Source organism: Cervus canadensis, chromosome 8 (assembly GCF_019320065.1).
Source record: "Cervus canadensis isolate Bull #8, Minnesota chromosome 8, ASM1932006v1, whole genome shotgun sequence".
Classification (NCBI taxonomy): Eukaryota; Metazoa; Chordata; class Mammalia; order Artiodactyla; family Cervidae; genus Cervus; species Cervus canadensis.
The window spans coordinates 29112577-29138454 of NC_057393.1; the positions used below are offsets into that span (position 1 = coordinate 29112577).

Sequence of the window (25878 nt, forward strand, 5' to 3'; positions counted from 1 at the left end):
ATTGAGAGCCATTCAGATAAATTCCGCATGCTAAACAATCCAGTCCAGCCTCCGGATGTTTGATAGTGGTTTCTGGGAGTGAGGGTGAGATTGGGAGGCCTACCTCACCTACTCCATTGGCTCAGAGAGGTACTGCTATGAGGATCTGCCAATGGAGAAGGAAGGTTGGATGTCCAAGCCTTTATCACAACAGGATCAGAAAAAGCCAAAACCATTTTTAAAGCAGGAAAAGCAATTTAGTTTATAACCATAATAGCATATTTCAAGTGCGGCGACAGCATCTGTTTGGGGGAGGAGAAGATGAAAACCCTTGCGATTTGGCTCACATGGATAAGCACGTGTGGACTTCCTTTCTTGCCAACAGCCAGTACAGACACATCCTTGATTGTGAGTATTATAAAGTGCCCAACACAAGTGGCACCTCACCCACAGTAAAGGTCTAAACTCGAGAACCATGTTCCCCAACACACCATACTTTCTACACAGAACATCTCCAGGTTCTTCCTACAGGGAGTGAGAATTCACAAAGTTCCTGGCATCAGCAGTACCAGCAGAAATCCCACTTTTAGCAGCCTTTAGGGTGAAGCAAGGCATCTCAGATAAACCGTCCCCTTCAGAGCAAAGCATCTGGAGGTATAATGCTAAGGGCATCGGGCCCAGATGCATCCCCCCAGCCCTGATTCAGCAGCATACCAGGAAGCCCCCAGAATTCTTTCCCACATATGAATCACAATGCAAAATCAAGAAAACTCTGACCAAGCCTTGCTGATAAAGCCAGCCAGGAAGCCTCGCTGCAAACCCAGGGCTGGCTGCCCATACTGCCAGCGGCTTCCCTGTTCTCCTCCCACACCCTTTCCATTCCAGCAACACCTGCCCACAGATGGCTATTGTTCCACACCCAAAGGTAGCCTCTGTGTCCCTCAGGTGTTCGCGCTCTGTGTTGAGCAAATTCTGCTGCTGTCAGAGCTGTTAAACCGAGGTCATTCTCCCACTCTCGTCCCACTAGCAGCTCACTCTTCTACTTTCTCCCAGTTCTGGGGAGTTCACCTCAAAGCCTCTGGAGCTTGGGTCACCCGTCCCCTGTTCTCCGTGGCTTTTCAGGATGAGAGCATTCCCAAACTTTTGCATAAGCCAGCTTCCCAAAACATCTCAGCCAGTGAAGGATATAGTGGGGACAGGGGGGAAGAAGGGGTTCTAGGCAAGGGGTGCTGCCACCACACCTGCACTGACTGTCCCAGTCTTCCATGCCCCCAAAGCGAAGCACATTGCTTTGCCCAAACATATCTTGAGCTCCTCCAAAGGCTTGCAAATCCTATCACAACAAGATTGTTCCAGAACACCAGCACCCAGTCCCAGCAACACTGCTCCTCAGCAGGGCTTCTCTCTTCCCAAGACCTCAGTTCAAACCCAATCCCCAGACCAGCAACCAGCCTAGAGGTTGAGAGGAGACATTGCTTTGTCCCCTTCCCACTCCTGCCTGAGCCCCAGAGCTTCCCCAGCCTCCTCCACTGACTTTTAAATGCGAAAGATTCATTCCTCTCCCAATGCAGGTGGTGGTGGAGGGGGGAGGGCCCAGTCTTTCTCCAGCTCCTTTGGAAGGTGTCTGAATGTCAAACTGCTATGCTCTCAATACCTAGCTGAGCCAGGCCCAGGGAGCTGGAGGGTTTTCGGAGGGTGTATAATTAGCTGATCAGTATTATGTTACCCTGTTCATAACTGAATAACCATTTTAATACAGATGGCACACAGTGGGATAATTTCTGGGGTCGCCTCGCAGTACGTTACAGCACGAGTGTGGCAGAGGGAATCTTCTTTAGCCAAGGTACATTCTACCAGCTAATTTTACCTGCTGTTTTCAGGATGATTTGGGATAATTCCATATCATTTGCAAAATATTAAAAAAAAAAAAGAACCTTGATACGTGATGCCAGTTTCAGAAAAAGGCACCAGCTGAATTATTAGTTGCTCTGATAATGAGCCTATGAAGAGTGTAAAGAAAAACACAGGTATGAAACCCTCAGCCTTCTTCTCATTTGGGGATTTGCCTTAAAATGCAAGGGGCAGGGGTTGAAAAGCTGGCCAAGGCTGTCTGGAATTTGCACAGGGTCTCTGCTGATGTCAGGTTGCGCAGTTCTGTGATGGGAAAGCCATCCTGGGTCCCCATCTCCAAGTGCCCCTGTTATGTGCTATACCTGCCACATGTATACACTGGCCTGGGTGGGGTGGTACATATGTGGTGTGCACGTGTCCTGGAGAGCACACTGGAGTGGCTCGAAGATTGGGAGACTACCTGGTGCCACTGTATGTTGAGCTGACTCCAGCCTCAGTTGTCACCCTGTGCCTGAACCTGTCATCAGTGTAGCCTCAGGCCTGGACACAGGGACTCTAGGTGGTTGGAGGCACCTCCTGAGGTTCAGCCTCAGAGTCCAGAGTTCTCCATCCTGACTTGGCATCCCATTCCTTGTCTAGCTTCTCTGCTCCCTGCCAGTGGGTGGCTGGTCGTTGGTGTTTGCTCTACAGGCCTGGATACTGGTGCTAGTAGGCCAGAAATTTGTGTGGAGCTGGCTAGCAAGGCCTGGGCTCCCAGGAAGGCCACCTTTATAGGAGTCAGCAGAGATGATGGGGTGGGGGGTGGGGAGGTGAGGAGCCAGGACAGGTGGCTGCCCCGGGGGAAGGGAGCATGCCTTTAGAAAGGGAAGTCTGTTTAGAGGCTATGAATAGGACACTGGTCATTTTAAAGGCTTCGGCTGTGGGCTGTGATTGTCTCTAGATACCGACTGAGGCGCGTAATCTTGGAGTCTTAATTACCACAAACACTTGGATTCATTTCCAGGACGCCAGCGGGAGAAGCCTGGCAGGGAATACCCAGTCCTGAGCTGGAGACAGCCCTGTCTGTCTGTCTGTCTCTCTGCCTCCCAGGTCCCCTCTCCCTGCCCAAAGGACCTGGGGGCCTAGGAGCAAGGGCACGCAGAGGCTGGAGGAAGAACGGAGCTGGAGCTGGGAGAAACTCTGGTGCTCGGGAGCTGGGAGCTGGAGCCCCACCCTGCAGCCCAGCATGGCTTACTCACCTGTTGATGGAAGAGACGCTGGGCACTGTGTCGTTGTCACAGATGCCCTCCGCCAGAAGCCGGTCCCGGATCTCCCAGGCAAACATAGTTGGGTTCTGTCGCTTGTATTCAGCAATCTTGTCCACAACTTTGGGTGTTGCCACTTTCGGCTTGGAGCCGCCGATCACTCCAGGTTTGATGCTGCCAGTCTCGTAGTACCTGCGCGGGGAAAGCCAGCAGGGTCAGTGAGAAGCAGGCGGTGGCAGAGAGTGGGGACTGCAGGCTCCGGAGCCGCTGAGCCACTCTCCCGCCAGAGGCGGTGGTGCAGAGGGAAAAGACCCAGCCTGTCTGAGCGGGCATCCAGAGCCACTCGGCTAAGGCAGGGATACATCAGAGGGTGAGGGCAGGGACAACAGGGACACTCTCTCCCGGAAGGTGGTCTTACCAAAGGCTGTGCGCCCAGCAGCTGCAATAGGCGACTGGGGTGTGGAAGCCTGGCCTTTCATTTGAGAAGAGCGGGAGGAACGGCACTTGGAGGCCTCCCGCCCATTCCCACTGAGCACAGGGCCCCTGTGGGAACCAGGACTAACCTTGCGCCTCTCAAGCTGATTCTTCTCTTCTCCGGGCACCCATCTTTACCTTCACCCTATTCCTCCAACCCTCCCTTCCAAAGAGAAGAGCTGTCCTTCCGTTTCTGAAGACAGGAATCCGGCTCTCTCCCAGGGAGGACGCTGGAGCCTGGCAAGCGCGCTGGACTGCGCTTCTGGGGCCGCAGTCACCACCTGCGTGCCCTTGCCAAAAGGAGCCGCTCTCCAGATAGCCCCAGTCAGGGATCTCCCACGCCCGCTAGCGACTTGCACTTTTAGCCAAGCCCTTGGCTGGAGACCCAGGGCTGTCCAGCCCGTGAAGCAGACGGGGGCATCTCCCAGGGGCGGCTCCGCGACCCTCACCTGCCCAGGATTTTGCTGACACAGCCGTGGCTGACCCGCAGCTGCCGGGAGATGTCGCAGGGCCGCACGCCCTGGTGGGCCAGCTCCACGATGCGCTGCCTCACCACGTCGGGCAGGGGCCTGCCGTTCACAAACACCCCCCCGAGCTGGTTCACACCCCCGTGCCCTGCTGGGGAGAGACAAGAAAAAGACACAACACCCCACACACAGCAGGGACCGGCCATTAGTCAGGGCCCGCGCGCGGCCCAGGATGTGCGAAGGGAGCAGGCAGGGCGGAAGGGCATGTTCCTGGGCTCGCGGGCGAATGGCAGCCGCCGACCACAACGCAGAGGATTAGGGACCGGGAGCCGCAGGGCTGGAGAGACGCGGAAGTGCAGAGGCTGGGCGGAGGGCTGGGAAAGGACGCGCGACTCGAAAACCGGTACGACGCCAGGGAGAAAGTGAAGATGGGATGGGCAGCGGGGCAAGAGCGGGGGAAAGGGGAAGAAGGGGAGAAAAACAGCCAAGTGGGAATTAACGCCGGCAGGAAAGAATGTAGGCAAGAGAGGGCCGGGGGAGGACGGTGCGGAATCCCGCCTGAGCCACAGGCGAGAGGGAGTTGTCGGAGCGTGCTTGAAAGTGGATGATTTTGGGGTGTTGGGTAGGAGAGGAGCTAAGTCCCTTACATTCTTCCCTCTGCTCCCTACCTCTTTCCTTGTATTTATTTGGAATTGGAGTCTTCCTACATCTTTCCCCGTGTTTTTGTTGTGATTTTTTTTTTTTTTGACGGGGAGTTTTTCTTTCCTTTATGTTTTCTATCTTTAGGTATTTGGGGAGCCATACCCCCCCCCCGCCCCGCCTAGGGTTTAAAGTTTAAAGAAAGCCAACTGAAGGAGGGAAGAGGCTAGGCTGAAGAGGCCAGGGCTCAGAGTCTGCTGCGCTCCGAGACAGGGAGGCAGTGGAGAGCGGCGAGGTGCCCGCCAGCAACCACAGAATGCAAACTGCTTGGGTTCATCCGCCTGCCGCGCTGCGCCAGGCTGGGGACCCACCGCCTCACCCAGGACGCATGGTACAGGTCGCCTAGGTGGGCTCAAGGTTCACAGGGCACCCTGTGCAACCAGCCTCAGCCAGCTCGCATCCCTCTGACCTTTTAGACCTCCGCGGCCACTCAGGAAAGGGGACAGCAAGGGCGTTTGCTCTCCTGGGCAAGAGGAGGCTGCTGGGTCTCCAACCTGACTGCTGCTGCAGGCGCCCAACCTCGGAGCCATAGTGGTCGCCGGATGCCAGGCCTGAAGGCGCTGCCTGGCGCCCCATTCTCCCTGACTCACAGCAGTCTAGAAATCCTGCACCCAGAGCCATCAACACGCAGTCGCAGTTACTGAACAATCCAAGCAGAGAGTGGTAGCGGCAGAGTCCGACCTGACCGGACCAACAGCCTGCAGCCCTGTCCTGCTAGCCTCTGGCGACTTTCGGAGAAAGCGGGGACACCTGCACCCGGCTCGCTGCTCTCCCGTCCCCTTCTTGGGGGGCTGAGAATAGGGGCCGGCTAAACCTCTGGGGAGAGGCCGCCGATCTCCAGGCTGGGGGAAGCCGAAGCCTCCTATCCTACCCCTCACCCATGCTAGGCTCCCTACCTTCAGCCCCACTCCTCACCTCTCCTCCCTCCAAACCCGACCATCAATAATTTAGGCCCCGGGAGAACTCGCGTTACCGGTATGAAAAGGCGGCAGCTGCGGGCAGATTAAAGATGAATAATTCAGCCTCCCCGGGCTCCGGGCCCAGCCCCTCGACCCCAATCTAAGGGGTCGGGAAAGAAAGGGGGTACGGCGGGAGTCCAGGGCTGGGGCCGAGGGCCGGTGCTGAGTCGGGCCTAGACTGCGCCACCGCCGCCGCCGGCGCTGACTCTGGCTGCCGCTGCCGGCCGGCTAGCCCGCGCCGCGGTCTCGCCCTTCCTTCGACCACCTTCGACTCGCCTTGCTCCCCTCTGGGCTTCAAAGTGGTACCCAGTGGGCGGCCAGGACTCGGCAAATCCCCCGCGGAATCGGCGAGAGAGGAGAGAAAGAGCAGAGGCTGCGGGGCCAGGAGGCCGGCTGGCTGGGCGAAGACGGTGTGGTACCCAGTTCCACTCCCTCCGAAAAGGAGACAGGGTTTCAGGCTCGGCTCGCACAAACCGGCGGCAGCCGGAGGTCTCTGGCTCGGATTTCCTGTGTATGCTTGGAAATTATTTAGGGAAGTATATTTTATCCCAGGAGTACTTTTTAAAGCATACATTACATATATATGCTAAATAAATGTTTAGAGAAAAATGCAGCTCTCCCTCCCTCCTGGGCTCTCTTGTCCAAAGCACAGATCCAAGCCAGCTCTAAAAAGTTTCCGTGTGAAAAGTTACAAATCATCCTTGATTGATTATTAATCTACAGAAAAGTTTTCTATTTAGAATCTATTTACCTTTGGAGGGAAAAAAGCCTGCAAAAAAAAAAATCTCTGAATTGTTTTCCAAGCTAAAGACATAAGAATTAGATAAATTCAAATTTAATTTAAATAGTCCTCCTTTCCTATTTTAAATTTAGTTTCTCCCCTTCTCTTTTTTTCCTGTAACATTTCTTTTTCTGTTTTCTTGCTCTTCTTTCTTAGCCCTGGTTTGGGTTTCTCTCTCCTTTCTCCCCAGCTTTGGCATTTGCCTTCCTTTTGTTCTTCCCACCTCCTTTTCTCCCTCTTTTCTGATCCCCTGGCCAGGTTACTGGCTGGATCATCCTTACTAGCGATTGGGAGACTGGCAAGGAGCCTCTAGAATTAGAAGCAGAGCAAAGCTTTGGGACCACCTGGAAGGCTTTTCTGTGTGATATATCGCTGACTTCGATTTCTCCTTGGAACCCCTCTTTGTTTTTAGAGCATCTCCCCAGGAAAGGCAGAGAAAGATGACCACCACGTCCGGCCAATCTCAGACTCCCAACTCCAGGACACCAGAGGGGAAGTAGGATGGAAGGCAAGAAAGAAAAGAAGAGGAAGGAAGTATTTCAAACCAGCCCACATGAAGCCTTGCCTGGGCTGGTAGGGCCAGGAGAAGCTGGGAGCTGAGGGTCAGAAGGGGGCACCCCACCCCCAGGCTCTTCTGCCTGATTGTCCTGACACTGAGGCTGCCTGTGTGGGGAGTCTTCTCCTAGACAACCACACTCTAAGTTCGAGAAAGATACAGACGAGAGGAGGAAGGATGGGGGAGGCAAACAGAAAATAAGTAAACATAACACAAAACCCTAAAAACTGCCTGCCCATTAGTCTCCCAGCCCCAGGCAAGAGGGTGGCCAGGGGAACGGTGGCTGGAGCCAGGGTCATAGGCTGTGGATCCACTATTTAAGAAGAAGCAGGTGGAAGGAAAGAAGAAAGGATGGGCACCAGGGAGGTAGGAAGGCAGGTAGTAGGAGAAATATGAGTGACATAAGGCAGAAGGAAGAGAAGGGTCTTTAGATAAACCGAGAAATGGGAGAAAGATGAAGAACGAAAAGGGGGTACCAGGAGAAGCCAGGGTGCCCTCCAAGATGGGATCTGAGCATAAGGGGCCAGAGCCGCCTCAGGACAGGACAGGACTGAGTAGGGTGGGACGGGGAGCCCCGAGCTGGGACAGGAGCCGGGCGCCGGTACTCACGGTGCATCGCGGAGAAGGGGTCTGCTTTGCAGTGCATATCCATGGGGAGGCAGAGGAGCGGGAGCAGCGCGGCCGCCGCCGCCGTGTCGCCTCTCAAACTCAACTTCAGGACTTGAGGAGAAAAGGGAGGGACGGTGGGGGAGGGAGGGTGAGTGGGCGCCCGGCTGCGACCCGGCGCTCGAGAGCGGGGGGCTCTGCGCTGCGCTCCCCGCGGGGACTCCTCCCGGGCCGATCGGAGCTCGCAGCCGCAGCGGCCGCAACTTGCCACCGTCGGGGCGCGGGGCTGAGCGGTCAGCAGAACGGCCCCGGGGCGGCAAGCCGGGCCGGGGGGACCTGGGGGCGCATGGCGCGCGCGGCAGCCGCGGCCAGGGCTGAGACTGGGCGGGGAGACGGCTCGCTCAGCTCCCCTGGAACCCGGTCATCCAGAGGCGGCAGTCGGGAGTGGGCGAGGAGCAGGGGCGGCCCGAGGGCGCTGGGCGGGGAGCTGGGCCGCTCCAAGTGCCGGTGAGTTGAAGAAGTTGGCAAAGAAGTAGCAATCCTCGGGATGTCCGAGCCGGCGCCTTCGGGAGGGGAGAGCGCGAGCCGGGCCCCCGCCCCCGGAAAAGGCTGGCGCGCGCCGCCGCGGCCGAAGGGCCGGGAGGGAGGGAGGGAGCCGAACGACGCCGGCAGCACTGGACTGGCCCCAGGTGGGTTGTGTTTGCGTGAAGACTCGGCCGCAGACTGGAGCCTGGGCTCCCGGTGTGTCTCTCTCTAAAAGCTGCAAAGCCCCCTCCAGACCCCCTCCCCCTCCCCGCGCTGGGAGATGGATGACTTGTCAGACAAAGGCAATAGATTCCACCACTCTGTGATTCGCCAGCGCCGGAGCCCGGAGCTTCGGCGAGGAGGGCCCCGCGCCTGTCACTCCGGTGCCGGCGAGGGGAGGGCAGGAGAGGGGGAAACAGGAGGGAGGGAGGGAGCAGCGGGCGAAGGAAGAGGGAGGGAGGGGAGTGGGCCAGGGGGAGGGGGAAGGGGAGCCTGGGATTAAAACTACACTGAGAAACGAAACTCGCCGATAAGATAAACGTTAGATAAGGATAAAGGGCGGCCAGTCTAATGAATATTCAGGCAACGACAGAGGACCGCAGAGCGTGCCACGCTCCGAATCCGGCTCGAAGTCCCAACTCACCCAGCCCTGCCATCCACCGGCCAGTGCCCGCATGAGCCACGGAGACCCCAGCTCGGTCCGCATCCCTAGTCCTGTTTCCCCCCGCTACTCTCAGCTGAGTTCCCTTCCGTTCCTCCTGGTTCTTCCTTCCTCTCTCTGGTCCTTCCCTTTCGCCTGTCCCTCCTGAGGTACCTCCCCACCCACACACCCCCAATTCTCATTCCGGGGCAAAGTGTCCGGCAATTTGTCCTCTCCCGTCCACGCGCGGCTGCGTGCAAGGCTTCCCTCGTCCCCTTGCCTAAAGGGGTCTGGACAGTGCAAAACGCTCGGTGTAGAATCGAGCTGGAGACCTCCGGGGGGGACCCACCTGCCTCAGTGGGACCCAACGGACGGTGCGAGAACCCGGGGACTTGGCTCCTGGACCCTCGGGTGACCGGGGAGGGGACTCGGGGAGACAGTGCAGAACGACCGGTTGCTGGCGGCAGCGGAGGCGGGAGACCGAGGCTCGCTTCGCTCTCCCCGGCTGGGGAGAAGTGGCTGCGAACGAGGCTGAGCGCCGCCCGCTGCCAGCTCGCCGGATCCAGAGCCAGCGCAGGAGGCGCTGCGCGCTCTACCCGGCCCCGCTCCTGCCGGCGCCGCCGGCCCAGCCGCCGCAGCCCTCGTCCGCACTCGCTCCCTCGCTCGCTCGCTCAGGTTAGCTCTCGCACGCACCAGGCAGGAGAAGCCCTTTGTCTCCTAACTGGTTAAGTACAGAATATCCGGGAGATCTTTATGAAATATTTTCCCTCCTCTCATAAATCATCTTGGCACTTCAGCTGATGTTTTAACTCTCTCCCTCCTTCGCTCCCTCCGCACCCCCCACCTTCCTGGGTCTGCGAAAGGGCGGCTTAGGAAAGCCCGCGATGCGCTCTTGCAGCCGGTACTCGAGGCAACTCTGGCCCTGCCTGCTGACCCTGGCGCCTGCAGAAGAGCCGCGGACTCGCGCCGCTGTCCCTCTGTCCGGAAACCTAGGCTGCAGCTAGGTCCGGGGCCGAAGGCGGCGGTCCCCCCCACCCCCCCGCTCCGACTCAGGTAGGAGGAAACTCCTATAGGGCCTCTTGCACGGGGTTTTCAGAGCTCCCTTCATCCTCGCGCCGGTTCGGGCCAGGTCCAGACCGACAGGCTTTCAAGCTCCCCACTCTTTAGGAGGTCAATCTGCTGGGATCCTGGCATTTCCTCTCCTTCCTGGATCCTCCGGAGCCCAGTTCGTTTAATCCACTTGCGGAGTAACTTCTGGAAGGAAAAGTCCGCTCCCCGCCTGCACCCTCCTTCCCAGCCCTCAGCCCCACTTCCCTTGGGCGGCCCAGCTGGTTCCCTCGGGCGGGAGATGAAAGACCCAGGGTCCAGCCCCGAAGGTCAGTCTCTTCCTCTCGAGACCTGCAGATGGCGCTCCTGGGTTTCCTTTGGCCTCACAGCCCCACGAACACGCACTAACTTGGTGTGGGGAGCGAGAAAGGAAAACCGTTCCAGGCAGCCTAAAGGGAATGGCTCTCGGGCCTGGGAGCAAGGGGCTCTCGGGTGATAGCTGGTACAGCCTCGGGCTTCTTTCAGGGAGGTAATTAAGTCACAATTGAGATGAGCCCCCCCCCCCGCCCCCGCATGGAGGAAGGGTCTTCTTTACTGAGAAGGAGCTTAATACTAAAGGAGCCCTTTGCCCCTTTGCTCCTTATGTTGGTCTAGGAAGTTGTCGTAGGGAGTCTGAACTCTTGGAAAAACTGGACAGTGGACAGCACCCCTGTCTGCACAGAGACTCAGATTTTTCTAGAATCAGCCAGACATATCCTTAGGTTACACAGACTATGAAGAAGTCTGGGTGCAGACAACAGGCTTTTTTTACATACCAAGGAAGAGGGATTTTCTTCTCTTGTAAAGACGGAGACAGTGCACAAAGTGTGCTGGAAGTTGCGCTCACACACCTATACTTGACATGTACCCCCTGAGAAGTGAAGAGCCTTCCATGACAGTCCAGTTCCCAGGTAGTCCCTGAGACTCCAGAACCCCACTCGCCCTGCTCCTGAGACACTTTTCCCTGCACTACACCAGCTGGACATTCACCCTCCTACCAAGCCAGCCCCTGGCAGCTTCCTTTTTGGCTCCAGCCCATTCAAGAGCCTAGAAAACCAAAGAGCAATATTCCATGATGATTAGAAACCCTTTTAGTCAAGCCCTGGACTTCTCCCAGGGCTCCAGGCTGAGGGGCTGGCACAGATTTCTCTCCAGAGGCGCTGGTCTCTCCCTCTGATCCTCTCTTTCCTGTTCTCCCCTTTCTTCTTCTACAGTCTTAGTGGGGGGGGGGGGAGTCAGAAAGGAAAAAAAGGAAAGAAGAAAGAAGAGGAAAAGAAAGAAAAAGAAAGAAAACAACCCAACCCCAAACACAACCTGGGCTCCGACCTGTCAGGGTTGGTTGCTTTTCCCGTCTGCCTCTAAATGAACCTTTTCTCTCTGGTGTTTTCAAAGCGGCCCTTCCACCCCCAACCTAGGGGCATTTACACTTCAAACAAGGCGCCTGCCTCCCTGCGGAAATTTAAAGGCAAATAAACTTTTGGGGAGTTGCTCTGATACCCATCTCGGGATTTGCTTCATTAGCCGCCTCTGTGCATCTGATCTGCCCAATAAATCTTCCTTGTGGATCTCCGCTCCTTCACCTTCTCTGCTCCCTTCCCTGCCAGGCTCGCCTGGCGCCTGGTGCCCCCACCCTTGCCTCCTTCCTCGCTGAGGAGCACTGGCCGCCTGGCTCTCCGGCTGTCTCCTGCCTGCTCTGCCGGGTGTAGGTGTCCCCGAGGCTACCGTGTCCACTGAGCTTCTCTCTCCTCCCCCACAGTATACATATGCAAAGGCACCCCAAGCCAAGGGCAACTAGCACCCAGAGCTCCCAGATGCATTTCTGGGCAGACTGTGCTTGAACTGAAGTGCTCAAAACCCTGTCCACTACCCCTAATTGCACCCTCTCCCTACACGATCCTTCGGCTCCTTTTCACGTTTCGCATGTAATTTCTTGGACTGAATTCCCTAGTCTGGCCCAGTGCTTTCTGCCCTGGCGAAGAAAGGCTGAGGGTTGGCTGCCTACCCTCTGCAGGCAGGGCCCTGACCCAGGGCCCAGATGCCTGGCCTGGAGCAGTTGGGGAAGGTGGCTGGGCCTCTGAGGGGAGGGGTTGGTGGGGGCCCAGGCAGCGTCTCAGTCATGGCCCTCCTGGACACCTCGGCCAGCCTTCCTCCTTCCACTCCTTCCACCTCCCGGGGAGCAGCAAGGGGAGCCAGGGCTGGGGCTCTGAGTGAGGGGATTAGAAATTCCGAAATTAAATGTATCTCCCTAGGAAATGCTCCCCACAGTGCGGACCAAATTAATGCATTAAAGTTCAAGGCGGGGAAAGCTGTTTAGAACCAAGGGGGAAAAAAAAACGAGTCCAAAGGGAAGAAAAGCGAAAACAGAGGAGGGAAGAGACAGAGAAGGGTGGAGCAGAGCATCAGCTCCACAGCCAAGCTCCTTTTCAGAATTATTCCTAGTTTTGGAAGTCACCACCACCAGAAAACAAAATTACAGGAAAAAAAAAGTTCGACTGACAATCTAAGTCTTGGACAGCCAAGGTCCACTGGCCCGCAGGGTCCCGGGGTGCCCCTGGGGCTCATCCTCTCTGGGACCAGGTCCCAAGCCGCGGCCCACGCACTCGGGCCCCACTCCAGCTCGCCCTGACCGGCTCCGGCCGGACCCTTTCTCCTCCTCCACCCGCTTCTCTCCCCGCCCCTCCCCCTTCCTAGCCCTCTGGTCACGTTGGAGGATGGTTTTTTTTTTTTTTTTTTTGGAAGAGCTTCTGGTACAATATGGAGCACCATGGGCTGCAATTTCACACTCCACGGCACATTCCCCCTAAAGCTACTTTCTTTTTTTTTTCATCTAAGACCCCCTAATTTCTGCTTCCTCGCTCCCTCCCTTGCTCCCTCCCTCCCTCCTGCTCTCACTCTTCTTTCCCCGCTTTTGTTCCCAATATTTGGGCTCCCTGCGTGAAGCCCGGGGGGCCTGACTCCCGGCTGGCCCCGCCCGCTCTGTCTGTTGGTCCTGTGGAGGCCGGGCGCACGTGCTGCGCCTTTATCCTCCCCGGCCCCTCCTCCTTTAACCCGGCTTCTCCTCACAAGAGGTCCTAGCGACCTGCCGGCCCTTCACAGTCCCTTTGACGAGAAACGACAATGCAAGCCACTTGGCCACCAAAGCGGCCTCTTAGCGGCACGGGCCTGCCAGGTGGCTGCCGCCAGTGGGCCACCAGACTAGGGAGCTGGAAAAAAAAACCCACAAAAACTGTCAAGCCAGGAGAAACTGGGCCAGCAAGGCTATAGGGTAGAAGGTAAGGTAATGAATTCTCTGTCCAACAGAGAACAAGCTAGAAGACGGTGAGGGGGGGCACAGGAGGCCCAGTGAGGCTCTAGTACTCCAGGACACAGCCTGCCCTCCCCCCTGCTTCTAGACCTCTGCACAGCTGAAGGACCACTCACCCAGGGAAGGAGCAATAGCTTCCAGGGGCACAGTCCCTCTGCCTCTCTGAGCCTCTGTTTTCTTGCCTGTAAAATAGGGATAATTCCACCTGTCTTGCTTCTCCATGAAGCTAACCAATAGGAAAGCATTTTAAAAACCAAACATGTCTACAGTAGATTGAGGAATAAGTGCCTAACTTTCTGAACAAATAGGGAAGAGGGGGATTTAGGCACTCAGGTAGGGCAGGGTGTGATGTTTCTCACCCAACTTCTACCCTATAAAGGTAAAGAGGATTCCTCACTGCTTTCCTTTCTGTGTTCCTCCCTTTCAGACTTTTTTCTTTCCGTTGTTATAATGCACCCTTGGCCATGTTCATCACTCTACTTTTCCCCCTCTGCCTTTCTTCCATTCCCACTTCTTCCTGCACCCCTCTCCCCACTGCAACTGCCAGAGGATCAGTTAAATACCACCCCCCCCCTCCAACAGCCCAGGTTAAGTGTGGCCTCGGGCGTGGTCCCCTTTGGGCCAAAATGGTTGGGAAGAAGTGGCCCGCTGGTGGAGACTTGGGTAAGGAAATTCCATCCAGTTCGGTTCCAAACAAAGAAAGTTGTTCCTCCCAGGACCTGCAGTCAACCTGCCAAAAGCCAGAGCGGAGATAAGCTGGTGGGGAGAGGCCTGGCCAAGGGGAGGAATGGAAGAAGGGAGAGAGGAGGAAAAGAAAGGGATGTGAAAGGTGCTGAGGGACCAGAGCAGGCACGTGTCTCTGGAAGGGCCGAGGAGGCTGGTTGGTGCCAGGCCGAGGTGCCCACCTGGCCATCTGCCCTCTTCACTTCCTCCCACAGGGTGAGAGAGTCCCAGTGAGGCTGAGGGTCTGTGGAGAATAATGATTAACCCTCTTCTCAGCCAGGCCCTGAGCCCTGAGCCTGACCTGGCTGGTGAAGGGCGATTGTGCCGGCGGACCTCGGACGTCCCCAGCGACACCCTCCACCGCCACCGCCAGGAAGGGGGCTGCGGAGGAAGGGGACAGAAGGCAGCATGCGGGAAGCCAAAAGGCAACGGAGTGCAGGCAGGGGGAACGCAACTTCAGATGCTGGGCAGACCAGGGCAGTGAAATAGCCACCGCCAACGTTCAAGGAAAGGAAGGGGCCAAACGCGGGCGAGGGCGCGCGGCTCCGAGGCGCTGAGGAATAGTGGAAGAGGGGCGGGTGAGTTTTCCCCGAGTTGCAGCAAGCACCAAATCTACTCTCTCGGATCCGTCCGCGGCGCGCCCGCCCTCCCTGCCTCCTCTTCCAGCAGCTGTGCGGACGTGAGGAGCAGGCGGAGAACGCGCCAGAGCCGAGAGCGGGTAAGGAAGACAGGGGGAGCCCCGCCAGCCAAACAGGGAAGCCAGGGGCAGAGCCGCCCAGGCAGGGGCCCGGCTGCTCGGCGCCGCTAAGTGGCCGGAGACAAAGGACCGGAGCGGAGGGGAGAGGGTACCACGGTGGGGAGAGAAGGGCTGATGAGACAGGGAGAGTACCAAGGAAAAGGGGTCTCTTTGGGGACTGGCCGAGGGTCGTCTGACCCTGTCGCCTTTGCCCACCCCACCCTGGAGGTGGGACGTCCCGGGGGCTCACTATCGCTTGGGTTTCAAGCCGGAGGGCCTGTGGCCTGGAATCGGGCAGCGGGGTGTTACTGTGTCTGTGGGGTCGTGTGTTTGTGTATGCGCGCGCGCCTGTGCGCGCGCGCGACAAGGCTTAAGGAAGGGGGGAGGGGTGGAGAGGGGAGGGCCTTCGCCTTTGGGTCAGACCCCTACCCCTGGCTGCCACAAGCCTCCGCCCTCTATCCTGCGCGGTCCAGAGCGGTCCGTCCACCTAACTTGAAGCAAAAAGGCTCAACCAAATCCCTCTGGAGTCGGGGCACGGACTCTTCCTAGAGAAAGTACTTTGGTCTGAGACTTTAAGGGTTACTCGCATCCAGGATTGTTTCTTAACTTTCTGCAACTGTTCCTGGGAGGAGGGGCGGGAGGGGGGAGATGCAAATAAATTTCGGACAGAAAAAAAGCTCAGGTCCCAGTAGTTGACTCCGGCTATCTCTGAACAGGCTGGTCGGGAAGTTTAAGACCTGCGGATAACGAAGATAGAGAAGAAGCTGATGCAGGGAGGAAGCCCCTTTCAATTTCTAAATCTATGGAGAATTTCTGATGTGTCTCCCTGAGGGCTGAACGCCTCTTGGTGAAGGGATCCTGTGAGTGTGTGTTGTGAGGGTGTGAAAGATGTATGAGGCGGGTGGAGTGAGCGCCTAGGCAAACAGCTGTGTCCCAGGCGGGGCTGAGATAGGCGCTCATGACCCATACCCAGCACCTCCTCCTCCCCCCTCTCTGCCCTCAGCCGAGGCTGCACCGAGGCCAAGGCCTCCTCAGCCTCTTCCAGCGGGGCCGCCAATCAATCCTGCAGGTCAACACAGCAATTAATAACGGGGTGAGGAGGCCTGGCAAAAGAGGGCAGGAGGCGTCAGGCTGTGTCTCCCCCAGGCCCCGAGGGCCCGGCGGCGGGAGTAGGAGGGGTCTCGGAGGGCATAAAGACCCCTGAGAACTCAGCATGGGCCCAGAGCCGCGGGAGGGAGAGGCAGGGGACCAGCGACAGGGAGGCGGAGAACCTGCTGGGTCAGGCCAGTGGAGTAAAGGAAGGTCATTAAATAAAGGACTTATTTTTATGGTTCTGAGAGTAGAGGCGTCGATGGCCAAAGACCACAATTGACCTGGTAGCCGATCCTTTTCAGTTACCCCTTCTCTCGCTTATTTTCTGGTGGTCTTCGCTGTTTCCGGACAGGCTCAGCGATGGTAAATAAAACCCGCATCCTTCGCAAACCCGTCTGCGGCGGTTGAGCCAGGGCGTCCGCCAGGCACGCTCGCTCTTGCGCGTAATTTTGAACCAGCCGTATGGGTCTGAGAGGGGACCGGGGGCCCTCTAGGGCACGCAGAGTCCTGGTTTGTGCTGTGCCCCGGCCAGAAGTGTTCAAAAAAGAGGGGAGGGCCGAGGGACCGGAGGGGGGCAGTGAAAATAGAGTGAAGGCGCCTTGGAAGGGAAACATTTCCGTGCTCAGACCCAGCCCTGCCTCCTGCCCTGCTCCGCAGTTCCTTCCTACCCTTCCCCAAGGCCCGGCTGGGCTGGTGGGAATGTGATCCCCGCGTCGGCCAAAGCGGGGAAAGGAGGGAAGGGAAAATTGGAGTGCTGTGCGCAGCTGGTCTTCCCCGGCCGCCGGGCCGACCGCGCCGGGAGAACGGATCGTCGGGCAGATGCAGGTAGGCGCAGGCGGCCCTGGGTAAGCGCCCTCGCCTCTTGTGGAGTATCCCCAGCGCCAGGAAACTTGAGATGAGGGCCCAGAGAGGTGCCCAAGGATGCCCCCACCGCTCTGCCTTCTCCTTCCCGAGGCGCTGGGGAGTGGGTCGGGCTGTGTCTTCCGGGAGACTTGCAAGGACTGGGAGCCAGGTCCACATACCCCAGGCCTGCGAGGCAGTGAGAGCCGCCTTCCAAGAGGGAAAATGGCAAAGTGGGAGTGTCATGAGCCTGAGTAGACAGGACCGGGAAGGAAGGAGGGGTGGGGGCAGGAGGCAGTAGGAGGCAAAATAAATAGATTCAGACAGAGGGAGAGAGAAGCTCTGTGCAGGAGGGGAAGAAAGGGGGAGAGAGGTTCCCAGGAAGGCCCAGCCATTAGGTCTGTCCTTGGGCTGCATATTTATACGGTCGAGGGGGTGCACAGATGGGCTCTCAATTGAATTCCATCTTCAACACCATCAGAGATTGATTTTGTACTCGCTTTTAATTTTGCCATAATTAATTAGATCATTACAACTGTTTGCTATTGATCTCCCTACTTAAACCTCTGGTGCGGAGGGGTGGCCCAGATCCCTAAAAGCCCAAGAGGCCACAGTTGACACTCCTGGGGGCCCAAATTCCCCCAATGAGGACAAGGCCCCCAAGAGGGAATGGAGGTGGGCAAGGGACTAGGCCAAGAAGCTACAGGAAGGGCAGTGCTGAGGGTGGATAATCAATTGAAAGAACTAGAGCTTGAGCTGGTAGATGTGGGGAGGAGGGAGAGCAAGAAGGTGATTTGGAGAAGGAGAGGAGTGAGGCAAAAAGGTCTGGAGTTAGTCCTTGACCTCTGTGGTATTATTTGAAAACTCTTGGAAACCTGATCCAACCCTCTCCCTCCCCGGCAATCTGAAACTAAACTTGGGTCCCTGGCTTCCCACCCCTGTGCTACATCAGGACACCTAGTGGGCAGACAGAGCTGAGTTGGCACACCTGGGGGAGGGAAAAGAGAGAGAACAGCCTTCCACTGCCTTAGCCCATTGGGTAAGCAGCTTCATTCTCTTCCCTACTCGGGTCCCCTGGGGCCTGCCATCCCTCTTCCTGTCCCAGGGCTCCCTGGAGTTGTTTATTTTGGGAGCAACCTTCTCTCCATACACATTATCTACTCCAGTGCTTACACTCTGGTTCATACTGAAATACACAAGACCCTCACACGTGCACAGAGACTTGTGCACACAGTCTGTCCCCACCACTAGCACACATGCACATGCACCCACACTCCATCCCCGCTAGAAACTAAGACCTTCCCAGTGCTCCCAACTTGGGGGAAGTCGGGTAAAATATTTCTACACCGAAGGAAAGCAAAGCGGAAAGACCAAGTCCTAAACGCACAGCAAGAGAGCAAAGGCCAGATTCTGCAAAGAGACCAAGAGAAGTTGTAAAACTCACGTTTTCTGGGTGGAAAGTTTTTCGTTGGTTTAGAGGACACTGGGACAGAAGGCGGGAGGCCTCAGCGGTGGGGAAGAGGCCCCGGGGGGCCCGTCCCCAGCCACGCCGCCCGGCAAGCGCCAGAAATAAAAGAGAAGTGGAGTCCCTCAGTTGGCCGCCCCCATGCGTTTCAGTCACCCCCTTGCCTGTGGCGCCTCAGGGTCCTCCTCGCTCTTACCTGCCCGGCCCGCGCGCTGTTCCATGCTCTGCTCCCCGCCGCAGCCGTCTGGGCCTGGGTCTCGCTTCTCGGCTTCTCTGCGGCCCGACAGCGCGTCTCGCCTTTGCCGCCGCCGCCCTGAGATCTGGGCGCAGTCACCCAAGACCGAGCGGCTCAGATAACCTGGGCTGCCCGCCGCCTCGGCTGTGCGTTCCGCTCGCGCCCGCGCTCACCCAGCAGGCCGAGCCGAGGCACAGCCACGCGCCCAGGAGCCCCAGGCTCTCCGCCCCGCGCACACGCGCGCACACGCACCCCGGCCCCGAGCCCGCCGCAGGCAAGCCGCCGCCGCGCTGCCGCAGGCACCCAGAGACCGAATCCCCAGCCTAGACGCCGGCACACCCTCTCACCCCACCCCCCTCTTCTTCGCTGTCACTCTCTCCCGTCAGTCTCCAGCCTTACACGCAGGGGCGTCTTCACTCTCATGCGCTCCCCAACTTTGTGCGTTCCCCTTCTCCACGACGCTCAGCGCTCGCCCCCTGCCACTTTCTCCACCAGCACTTGCTCCGCCGCCTGCCACGCACGCCTTAGTCTCAGTACATGTTTCCAAGAGTCCTACAAATGCACCCCAACTTTCTTGGGCGACATAATCACTCTCTGTCGCCAATACATTGTGGAACTGCTCGATAAATCCCTTACAAGCCTCTCCTGCTCCGAAATTTCTTTCCTTTAAAAAAAAAAATCAGAATTAAAAGGAAGAAGTTCTGGCTTCCCTGCCTTCATGAGATGAGGCAGGCTCAGAGGAAAAGGAGAAAGCCCGGAACCCTCCACTGCTCGGCTGTGCTCAGAGGCCCACCCGTCTGAACCACCCCCTTCCGAATGATTCTGGTCTTCTCACTCCAAGTTTCTTGGACCCTCAGATTCACACCTCTCCAAGCACATTCATGCTTTCCATCCCTGATCAAAGGTTCACTTGAGCTTTGTCCCACCTCGGGCTCTCCCAACCTGGAATTTACACCTCTCACACCTTGGTCACAAGTTCTCTCTCAAACTTCTACACCACTTTGCCCACACACCCCCTCTTATACTCCTCCTTCTTACACACTCACACACTTCTCAAGCACCGCTACTCCCACTTCTACCCCCCAGGTACCCTTTTCTCATCTGCCCCATTTCACACTCCCACTCACTTGCTCTGGGCCTCCCACTCTCATGCAGCCTTTGCTCACACACGCTGAGTAACTCTGAGAAGCGGGCAAGGTAAGTGCTGGGTGAGCCCCAGTGTGCAGGCAGAGGTCTGTGGCTGGTCCCATCTCCTGCACAAACACCTCCAGGCTCCAGGCAGAAGGCACCAAAGCAAGGACCAAGGCCCAGGTCCAAAAGGCCACTTAGCAATGGATCCTGTTTAGCGAGAGTCCCAGATACTTCAGCTGAAGTTCCTTCAAAAAGATTATGCAACTCAGGACTGAAGAGGCACAGGCACCCAGAGGCAAAACCCATATAATGGCTCCCCAACTTAAATTTTTTTTTTTCCAGCCATGCACAGGTTGTGGGATCTTAGTTCCCTGACCAGGGGTTGAACCAGGGACCTTGACAGTGAAAGCTTGGAGTCCTAACCACTGCACCACCAGGAAATTCCCCTCCCCAACTTAAATTTTAAAAAATCATTCTCCAGGACCATGAATCTCTACTCTTTCAGGCAAATCATGGCCGAGGTACCATCTTACCACCAATATGTGATTTAAAACATCAGACTTTGCTGGGGTTTCTTTTCTTCTTAACTTCTTCTTTTTTTTTAAATCAAACAATGATTTTCCAATATAAGCATATGGAAACTTAGAAGTAAAAAAAAAAGTTTTTGCTTTGTGTTATACACAGAACACTATTCCCAAGGACAAGGATGGGAGAGCAATGTGTATAAATGAAACCCTAGTGTCTCTCCCCCACCCCACACACAGTACATTCTCATGCTGTTATTCCATTACACACGTGAGATGTTCACACACGTAGCCTCTCTGTCACCCACTTACAAGGGCCATGACCTGCTGAGTCACACCTCTACTGCAAGGCTCTTTGTGCCTTTGTTACCACTTCTAAAATAGTGATTATAATCCTTGCCCTTCTCCCAGATTTCTCTTGAGAAACTTGGGTGAAAGTGATTGATAGAATGTGAAGTGTGACCACAGACATATTCATTGCTCTTATTCCTGTGTTTTCAGAAGCAGGAACTGAGACCCAGCATTACACACACACACACACACAGACACACACACACAAGCAGGGGGCACCCAATGGGGAATCAGGTGTTTTGAACTCGCACACACAGCTTAGTGTCCCTGCCTGCTCCTGAGCCAGCTTGTCACAGTTACCTGAACACAGGGCCCAGGGTTGGGGCAGTGCCAGGACTGGGGCGTAGGCCCAGGGGAGGGAGCTGAAGCCATTGTGCTAAGCAGCCTGTCGCATACCAGGGGGACCAAGAGGAGGAAGGAGTTTTCTTAGCTCTTGGCACTGATACTTTTGGAGCCTTGGGAACTCTGGAGACCTGCAGAGTGATGCCAGTCAAAGGGCAGGCCCTGTACCTTAGCCTCCCTCCAGCTTTCTCTTTGTCTCCCAGGCCTCACCCCTGTCCCACACAGTCTCTCAGGGCCCTTCTGCTCATTGCCCGCCCCATTGATTGAAAGTCTCTCTCAGGTTCTCCAAGGAGTCCCAGGAAAAATGATCCGCCAGCCTATTGATTCTTCATTAGAATTACATTTTCACGTGTGCTAAATTGGTTTTAAAAGCTTTTTCTGTTGTTATTGTCTTGTCAGACCCTGCGGTCCAGGGCAAACCAAGTTAAAATGTTGTGGCTTCTTAGAGAAAAAAAATCACCAGGGCCAGGTCTGTGATTACTTGCTTTCCTGCCTTATTGTTGTCATGATGACAATTGTGATTTGCTTTAAGTATCTTTAGGAAAAGAACCCTGCAGGAGGCCACTCTTGTCAGACTAGGGCTGGCTGGGGGTGTGAGGGGGTGGATGTGTGTGGAGAGGGCTCTGAAGCCCCTGGAGGAAGGACACAAGAGTAGTTTTTCTTTCTTTGAAAATTAAACTTAGCACTTGAACCTGTATTAATTGCTTCTGGGACAAGAGGAAAGGTGAAAGTTTTAGAAATCACTTTTATTTTCTTTATCTCCTTCCATATTGAATACAGGAGAAACAGAAATCACAGCCTCACTTATTCTAGCTCCCTGCCCTTTCCCATAAATAACTGGAGAGGGGGTGTCAGTATTTCACAAAGTGCTGAGGGCGAGGTTGCAGACTTCTGTTTTGTCGTGGGGCAGAAGCCCAGTCACAAGGATGCTTTTAATCATTACACTTTGTGCTGGGGGAGGAATGAATCCAAATGAGGGTAGAGAAGAGGGAAGAGAGAGGTAGGGACTCCTACAGAGAAGGGGGGTTGGGGGCCCAGATTATCTGAGACAGACAGACACACACAACCCAGAGTCAGTCTGATGGACTATTCTTTGCAGAGAAGCAGAGGATAAAGAAGAATGCAAGGGAGGAAGAAAGGAAGAAGAAAGAAGGGGAAAAAGAGGGACTGAGAAAAGGAAATGTATAGTGGAAGGGAAAGAAAGAGAGAAAGGTAGGCAGAGGAGACACCCCAGGGAGCTGGCAGCCCCTCCAGCCCCGCCTTCTTCCTGGCCTGGCAGCCAGAGGCTGTACTGGGGTATGGGCACAGGGCGGCTACGGAGCCCAGGCAGGAGAGCCGAATGTCTCCGTGATGTGTTTATCCCCTAATCAGTTCATTAGTTATAAACAACATGACATTAGAAGTTAGGAGGCAGTTGATATTAATTTTTATTTAACTAGTTGATGTTTAATCCGTCACGCCAGGCTGGGTAGCAGCGAGAAAGATCTTCCTGACACAAAACCAGTTAGAACTTCATAAGGCGCAATCAGTGTCCGCGCGTTGAAACAAACAAGAGAGACAGAGACAGAGAGACAGGGAGAGACTGAGAGACAGGCAGCCTCGCCAGAAATGGAGGCCGGGCAGTGGGGGAGAGAGCTAACCCCAGGGGAGGGCAGGAGAGAAGTAAGCTGGAAAGGCTGAGAGTACAGAGAGCTCGGCGGACGGCTGGCAGTCCGGAACTGAGCCCCACGCCCAGCACGGCTGGAGGCAATAGTAAGGGGCTCAGCGCCCCCCGGAATGTCCAGTCCCAGCAGCGGCAGGGCCACGAGCTAGGGGCCCTACCAAGCCAGGCCGTGGGCACCAGCAGCCTTCAGCTGTGCAGTGCTTTGGGTGTCCGGCGGCCTGGCGGGTGGTCAGAGGATAAGGTCCCAGCCAGGCGAGACCCAGACTTTCCCAAACGGTCCTCTCCGAAGCCCAGAACGCCCTCCTGTCCTGCTCCAGGAAGAGCGGGCCGGCAAGGAAGAAAGGAGGGAAAGGCGAGCAGCCTGTGCCCAGCGACTCAAGTCTGACAAAGTTTGTCGCCATCGCAAGCCAGAGCAGGGTGTGTGTGCGTGTGTGTTGGGGTGCTCGGCAGTGGCAAAGGGGGAGGAAGCCAGCGACCATTTGGCGATTCTGCAGGCGGGAAAGGGTTTTCCTCCCAAGTTGGCCAACCCCTCCAAGAGCATCCCCGCGTGCTGGACTCCCAAGTAGAGACCAGGCTGTGTCGGTCGCCGGCTCCTCGGGTGGCCTTGCCCAGTTAAGCTCCCTTCTCAACCCCGCCCCCAAGCACGAGCTGTTCGGCTTTTTCCACCTTCACCCCGGGCACCGGCCGGGCACTGGCTCGGTCACGGCTTGGTGACCCGGCACGGGCGGGGAAGGGGGGTGGCTCGGGCTGTAGTTTTCCGCCCTCGCGAGGGACAGTATTTGGAGGGGCCGAGGCATCCTCACCCGCGCGCAGACTCTAGCCGAGCATCTCACCATTTGCATGTTAATCTGCCTCCACCACGAAAAGGAAATCGCTGAAATTCCGAAGAAAATTGCCTCTCGCCAGCGGTTAATAGTTAACTCTGACGGGAAAGTTCCCAGGGAAAGGCGAATGCTGGGGCGATTGGCGCAGGGGAGGCGGCCTGGGAGGGCTGCAGCCCGGCTCCGGCCTCTCCCCTCGCCCGGCGCGCCCTCTCCCCTCGCCCGGCGCGCCTCCCCTCCTCGGGGTGGCGCGTCCCCCACCCCGTAATTAGCATCGTTTAGTTCACAAAACCCTTCCTGGGAGAAATCTGTTCCCTCGTTCCGGGGCTCAGTTCAGCACCTGATTCCGCCGGGTGAGGCGAATAAATCACGCGGCGGCGGCGGCGACGGCGGCGGCGGCGGGAGAGCCCGACCCGAGCCCGCCAGACTGGGGCCGCCGGGAAAACGAAAAAGTGAGAAAGAGGCGGCCAAGTCAGGAAAAACGATTTAGGGAGATGGTGCAGCCCTCGCGCAGGGACAGCGAAGGGCCCGGGAGGGGAGATCCAAAGAAAGACAGGGACTCAGAGGCAGAGTCGGGACCAAAACAGAAGAGGGAGGTACAGAAAAGGACAGAGAAAAGAGAGGCAGAGACAGAGAGAGAGAAAGAAAAAGCGAACGAAAAGAAAGGGAAAGGGGGAGGTTAGGGAAGAGGGAAGAAGAGCGAGGAGGGAGACTAAGAAGGAGGAAACAAAAGAATAAAGGAAATAAAAGAAATCCAAAAGATCAAAGGCTTTTGTTGTTATATTTAAAAAAAAAAAAAAAGGAAAGGAAAAAACCCCCACAAAACTCCCCTGCGAACCTCAGCGGTGGAAGCGCGCCCCGCGGCGGCCAGCGCTCCCTGCCCAAGGACCAAAGACCGGGGAGCGCAGTTTGCGCCTTCGGCGTTCTAGGCCGGGTCGGCGTAGAACCCGACTCCCGTTTGAAGTTCCAGGGCACGGGGCGCACAGGAGTATCTGCCCTTGGAAGCAATGAAGTTTGCGTGTGGGATGTCATCCTGGATAGATGACCGGGAGGGGATGAGTAAATAAAAGGCGCACGGCTCTTTCTTGGGCGAGCGCTGGGCACCAGGAACTTTCTGCCCCAGCGCGAAGGGAGGCAAGGACTGGGAGAGGAGCGGTTTCCGCTGCTTAGCTCAGAGCCCAGCTTTCCCGTAGCTAGAACCCCCCTCCCACTACCACACATACTCTTTAGCAGGGTCCACCTGCTCCACTACACCCCCCCCCCCCTTACAGATTCCTAGCTCCCAGGCGGGATTGCAGCGGCACAGCTACGAGAAAAAAGTAACGCATAGAGAACGGCGACCCGGCACCAGCGGAGGGCGCATTTCCTGATCCGCCTTCCCGCGGCGAGAGAGGCGCGGCGCAGGTTCAGCTGGCTCTAGGGGCCTGGCGTGGCATTGGGCTGCCCAGGCCAGAAGTTGGGGAGGAGGAAAGGGAAGAAGAGAAAGAAGCGGGGGAGGGGGTAGGGAACGTGCAGAAGAGAAGAGAGAAATTAAAAGTGGAAATGCGGGCTGGAAGGAAAGGCAGAGCAAGGGTATTAAGAAGCGTCTCCCCTTCGGTCTGACCCTCGTGGGAGTGCTCCCTCCCAGGTCTCAGTCATTTCGAGCCCCTGTCCTCTAGCCCCTCCTCAGGACGCCAGGCAGGAGACTGAGACCCGGAAAGGCCTCTGTGCGCGTGTGAACAGAGAGTGAGGAGAGAGAGGCTTCCTTGCCAGCGGGCGGACCCTAGGATGACAAGCATTCCCAAAATTTCCAACCTTTGGGACTTCCGGGTCAGTGTGGTCCAGCCCACTTCGCCCCTCCTCCGGACTTCTACCCCTCCCTCCTGTCTTGTTCCTCTAGCCCGCTCAGCCACTGAGCTGACTAGAGGAGTTGGGGGGGGGGGGGAGGGGAGGTTAAATACTTAAAAGAAGAAAACCGGAAACTCAGTCAATTCCAACTTTTTGCACAGGGACAGGAGAAACTGATATCTAGACCAGAACACTTTGGGCTGGGGAGGAGGCAGTGACCAAGCTGACTTAAGTGGGAAAGCACTGGTCAGTCAGTCAGTCGCCATGGGGCTGCTCTGTGATGGACAGTGGGTTTATGGTACTGTACCCCAAGTTCGTATGCCTGAGGCACAGTGAGGCCGAACAACACCAAAACGTTGGGAGTTCGGAGCAGAAAAAGGTTTACTGCAGGGCCATGCAAGGAGAAAGGGTGTCTCATGCCTCCATCAAAACCCTGAACTCTGAAAGATTTCAGCAAAGCATTTTTAAAGGCAAGGTGAAGAAGGGGCGTGGTTGGTTGTTGCAAACTTCCTGGTGATGGAATCCTTTGTCCTTGCAGCTGTCCATGTAGGTCAGGTCCCTATAAATCTTCAATAAGGCAAATGCTCTTCTTTGTTCTGCAACTTTGTATTTATGTATGAATGGTAAAGTGTTGTACCTTTAAAGACCAGAGCCTTGAGAATGGGCTATCCTGTATATTTCAGGCTACAGGCAACATTTTTAACTCAAAGCAAAAGCAATAGAATACAAAGATTGAAGTAAAAGAAACATCTAATGTGGAGTCAGATTTTTTCCTTCCCTGTTATTCAGTTCAGTTCAGTCCCTCAGTCTGACTCTTTGCTACCCCATGGCCTGCAGCATGCCAGGCTTCCCTGTCCATCACCAACTTTGGGAGCTTGCTCAAACTCATGTCCGTCAAGTTGGTGATGGCATCCAACCATCTCATCCTCTGCCGTCCCCTTCTCCTCCTGCCTTCAA

The 25878-nt window shown here is 56.4% G+C and overlaps 1 protein-coding gene across 12 annotated transcripts in view; it reads right to left on the bottom strand.

Annotated features, from left to right (window-relative positions):
* The window catches only part of PAX2 (paired box 2), a 90173-nt gene extending 71583 nt beyond the window's left edge, over positions 1-18590 (bottom strand). For 7 of the 12 annotated variants that reach the window (XM_043477100.1, XM_043477103.1, XM_043477097.1 and 4 more), the window contains exons 1-4: positions 18224-18590; positions 7620-7730; positions 3998-4166; positions 3069-3266 (exon numbers count right to left, since the gene is read on the bottom strand). In XM_043477100.1, coding sequence (XP_043333035.1) covers positions 3069-3266; positions 3998-4166; positions 7620-7730; positions 18224-18248 — 503 coding nt within the window. In that variant the 5' untranslated portion in view covers positions 18249-18590. Of the gene's footprint in view, positions 1-3068; positions 3267-3997; positions 4167-7619; positions 7731-8784; positions 10991-13287; positions 13306-18223 lie in introns of those variants that run through there. The other 5 variants (XM_043477101.1, XM_043477093.1, XM_043477096.1 and 2 more) reach the window with 3 other exon arrangements.
* Positions 18591-25878: the final 7288 nt, after the last annotated feature.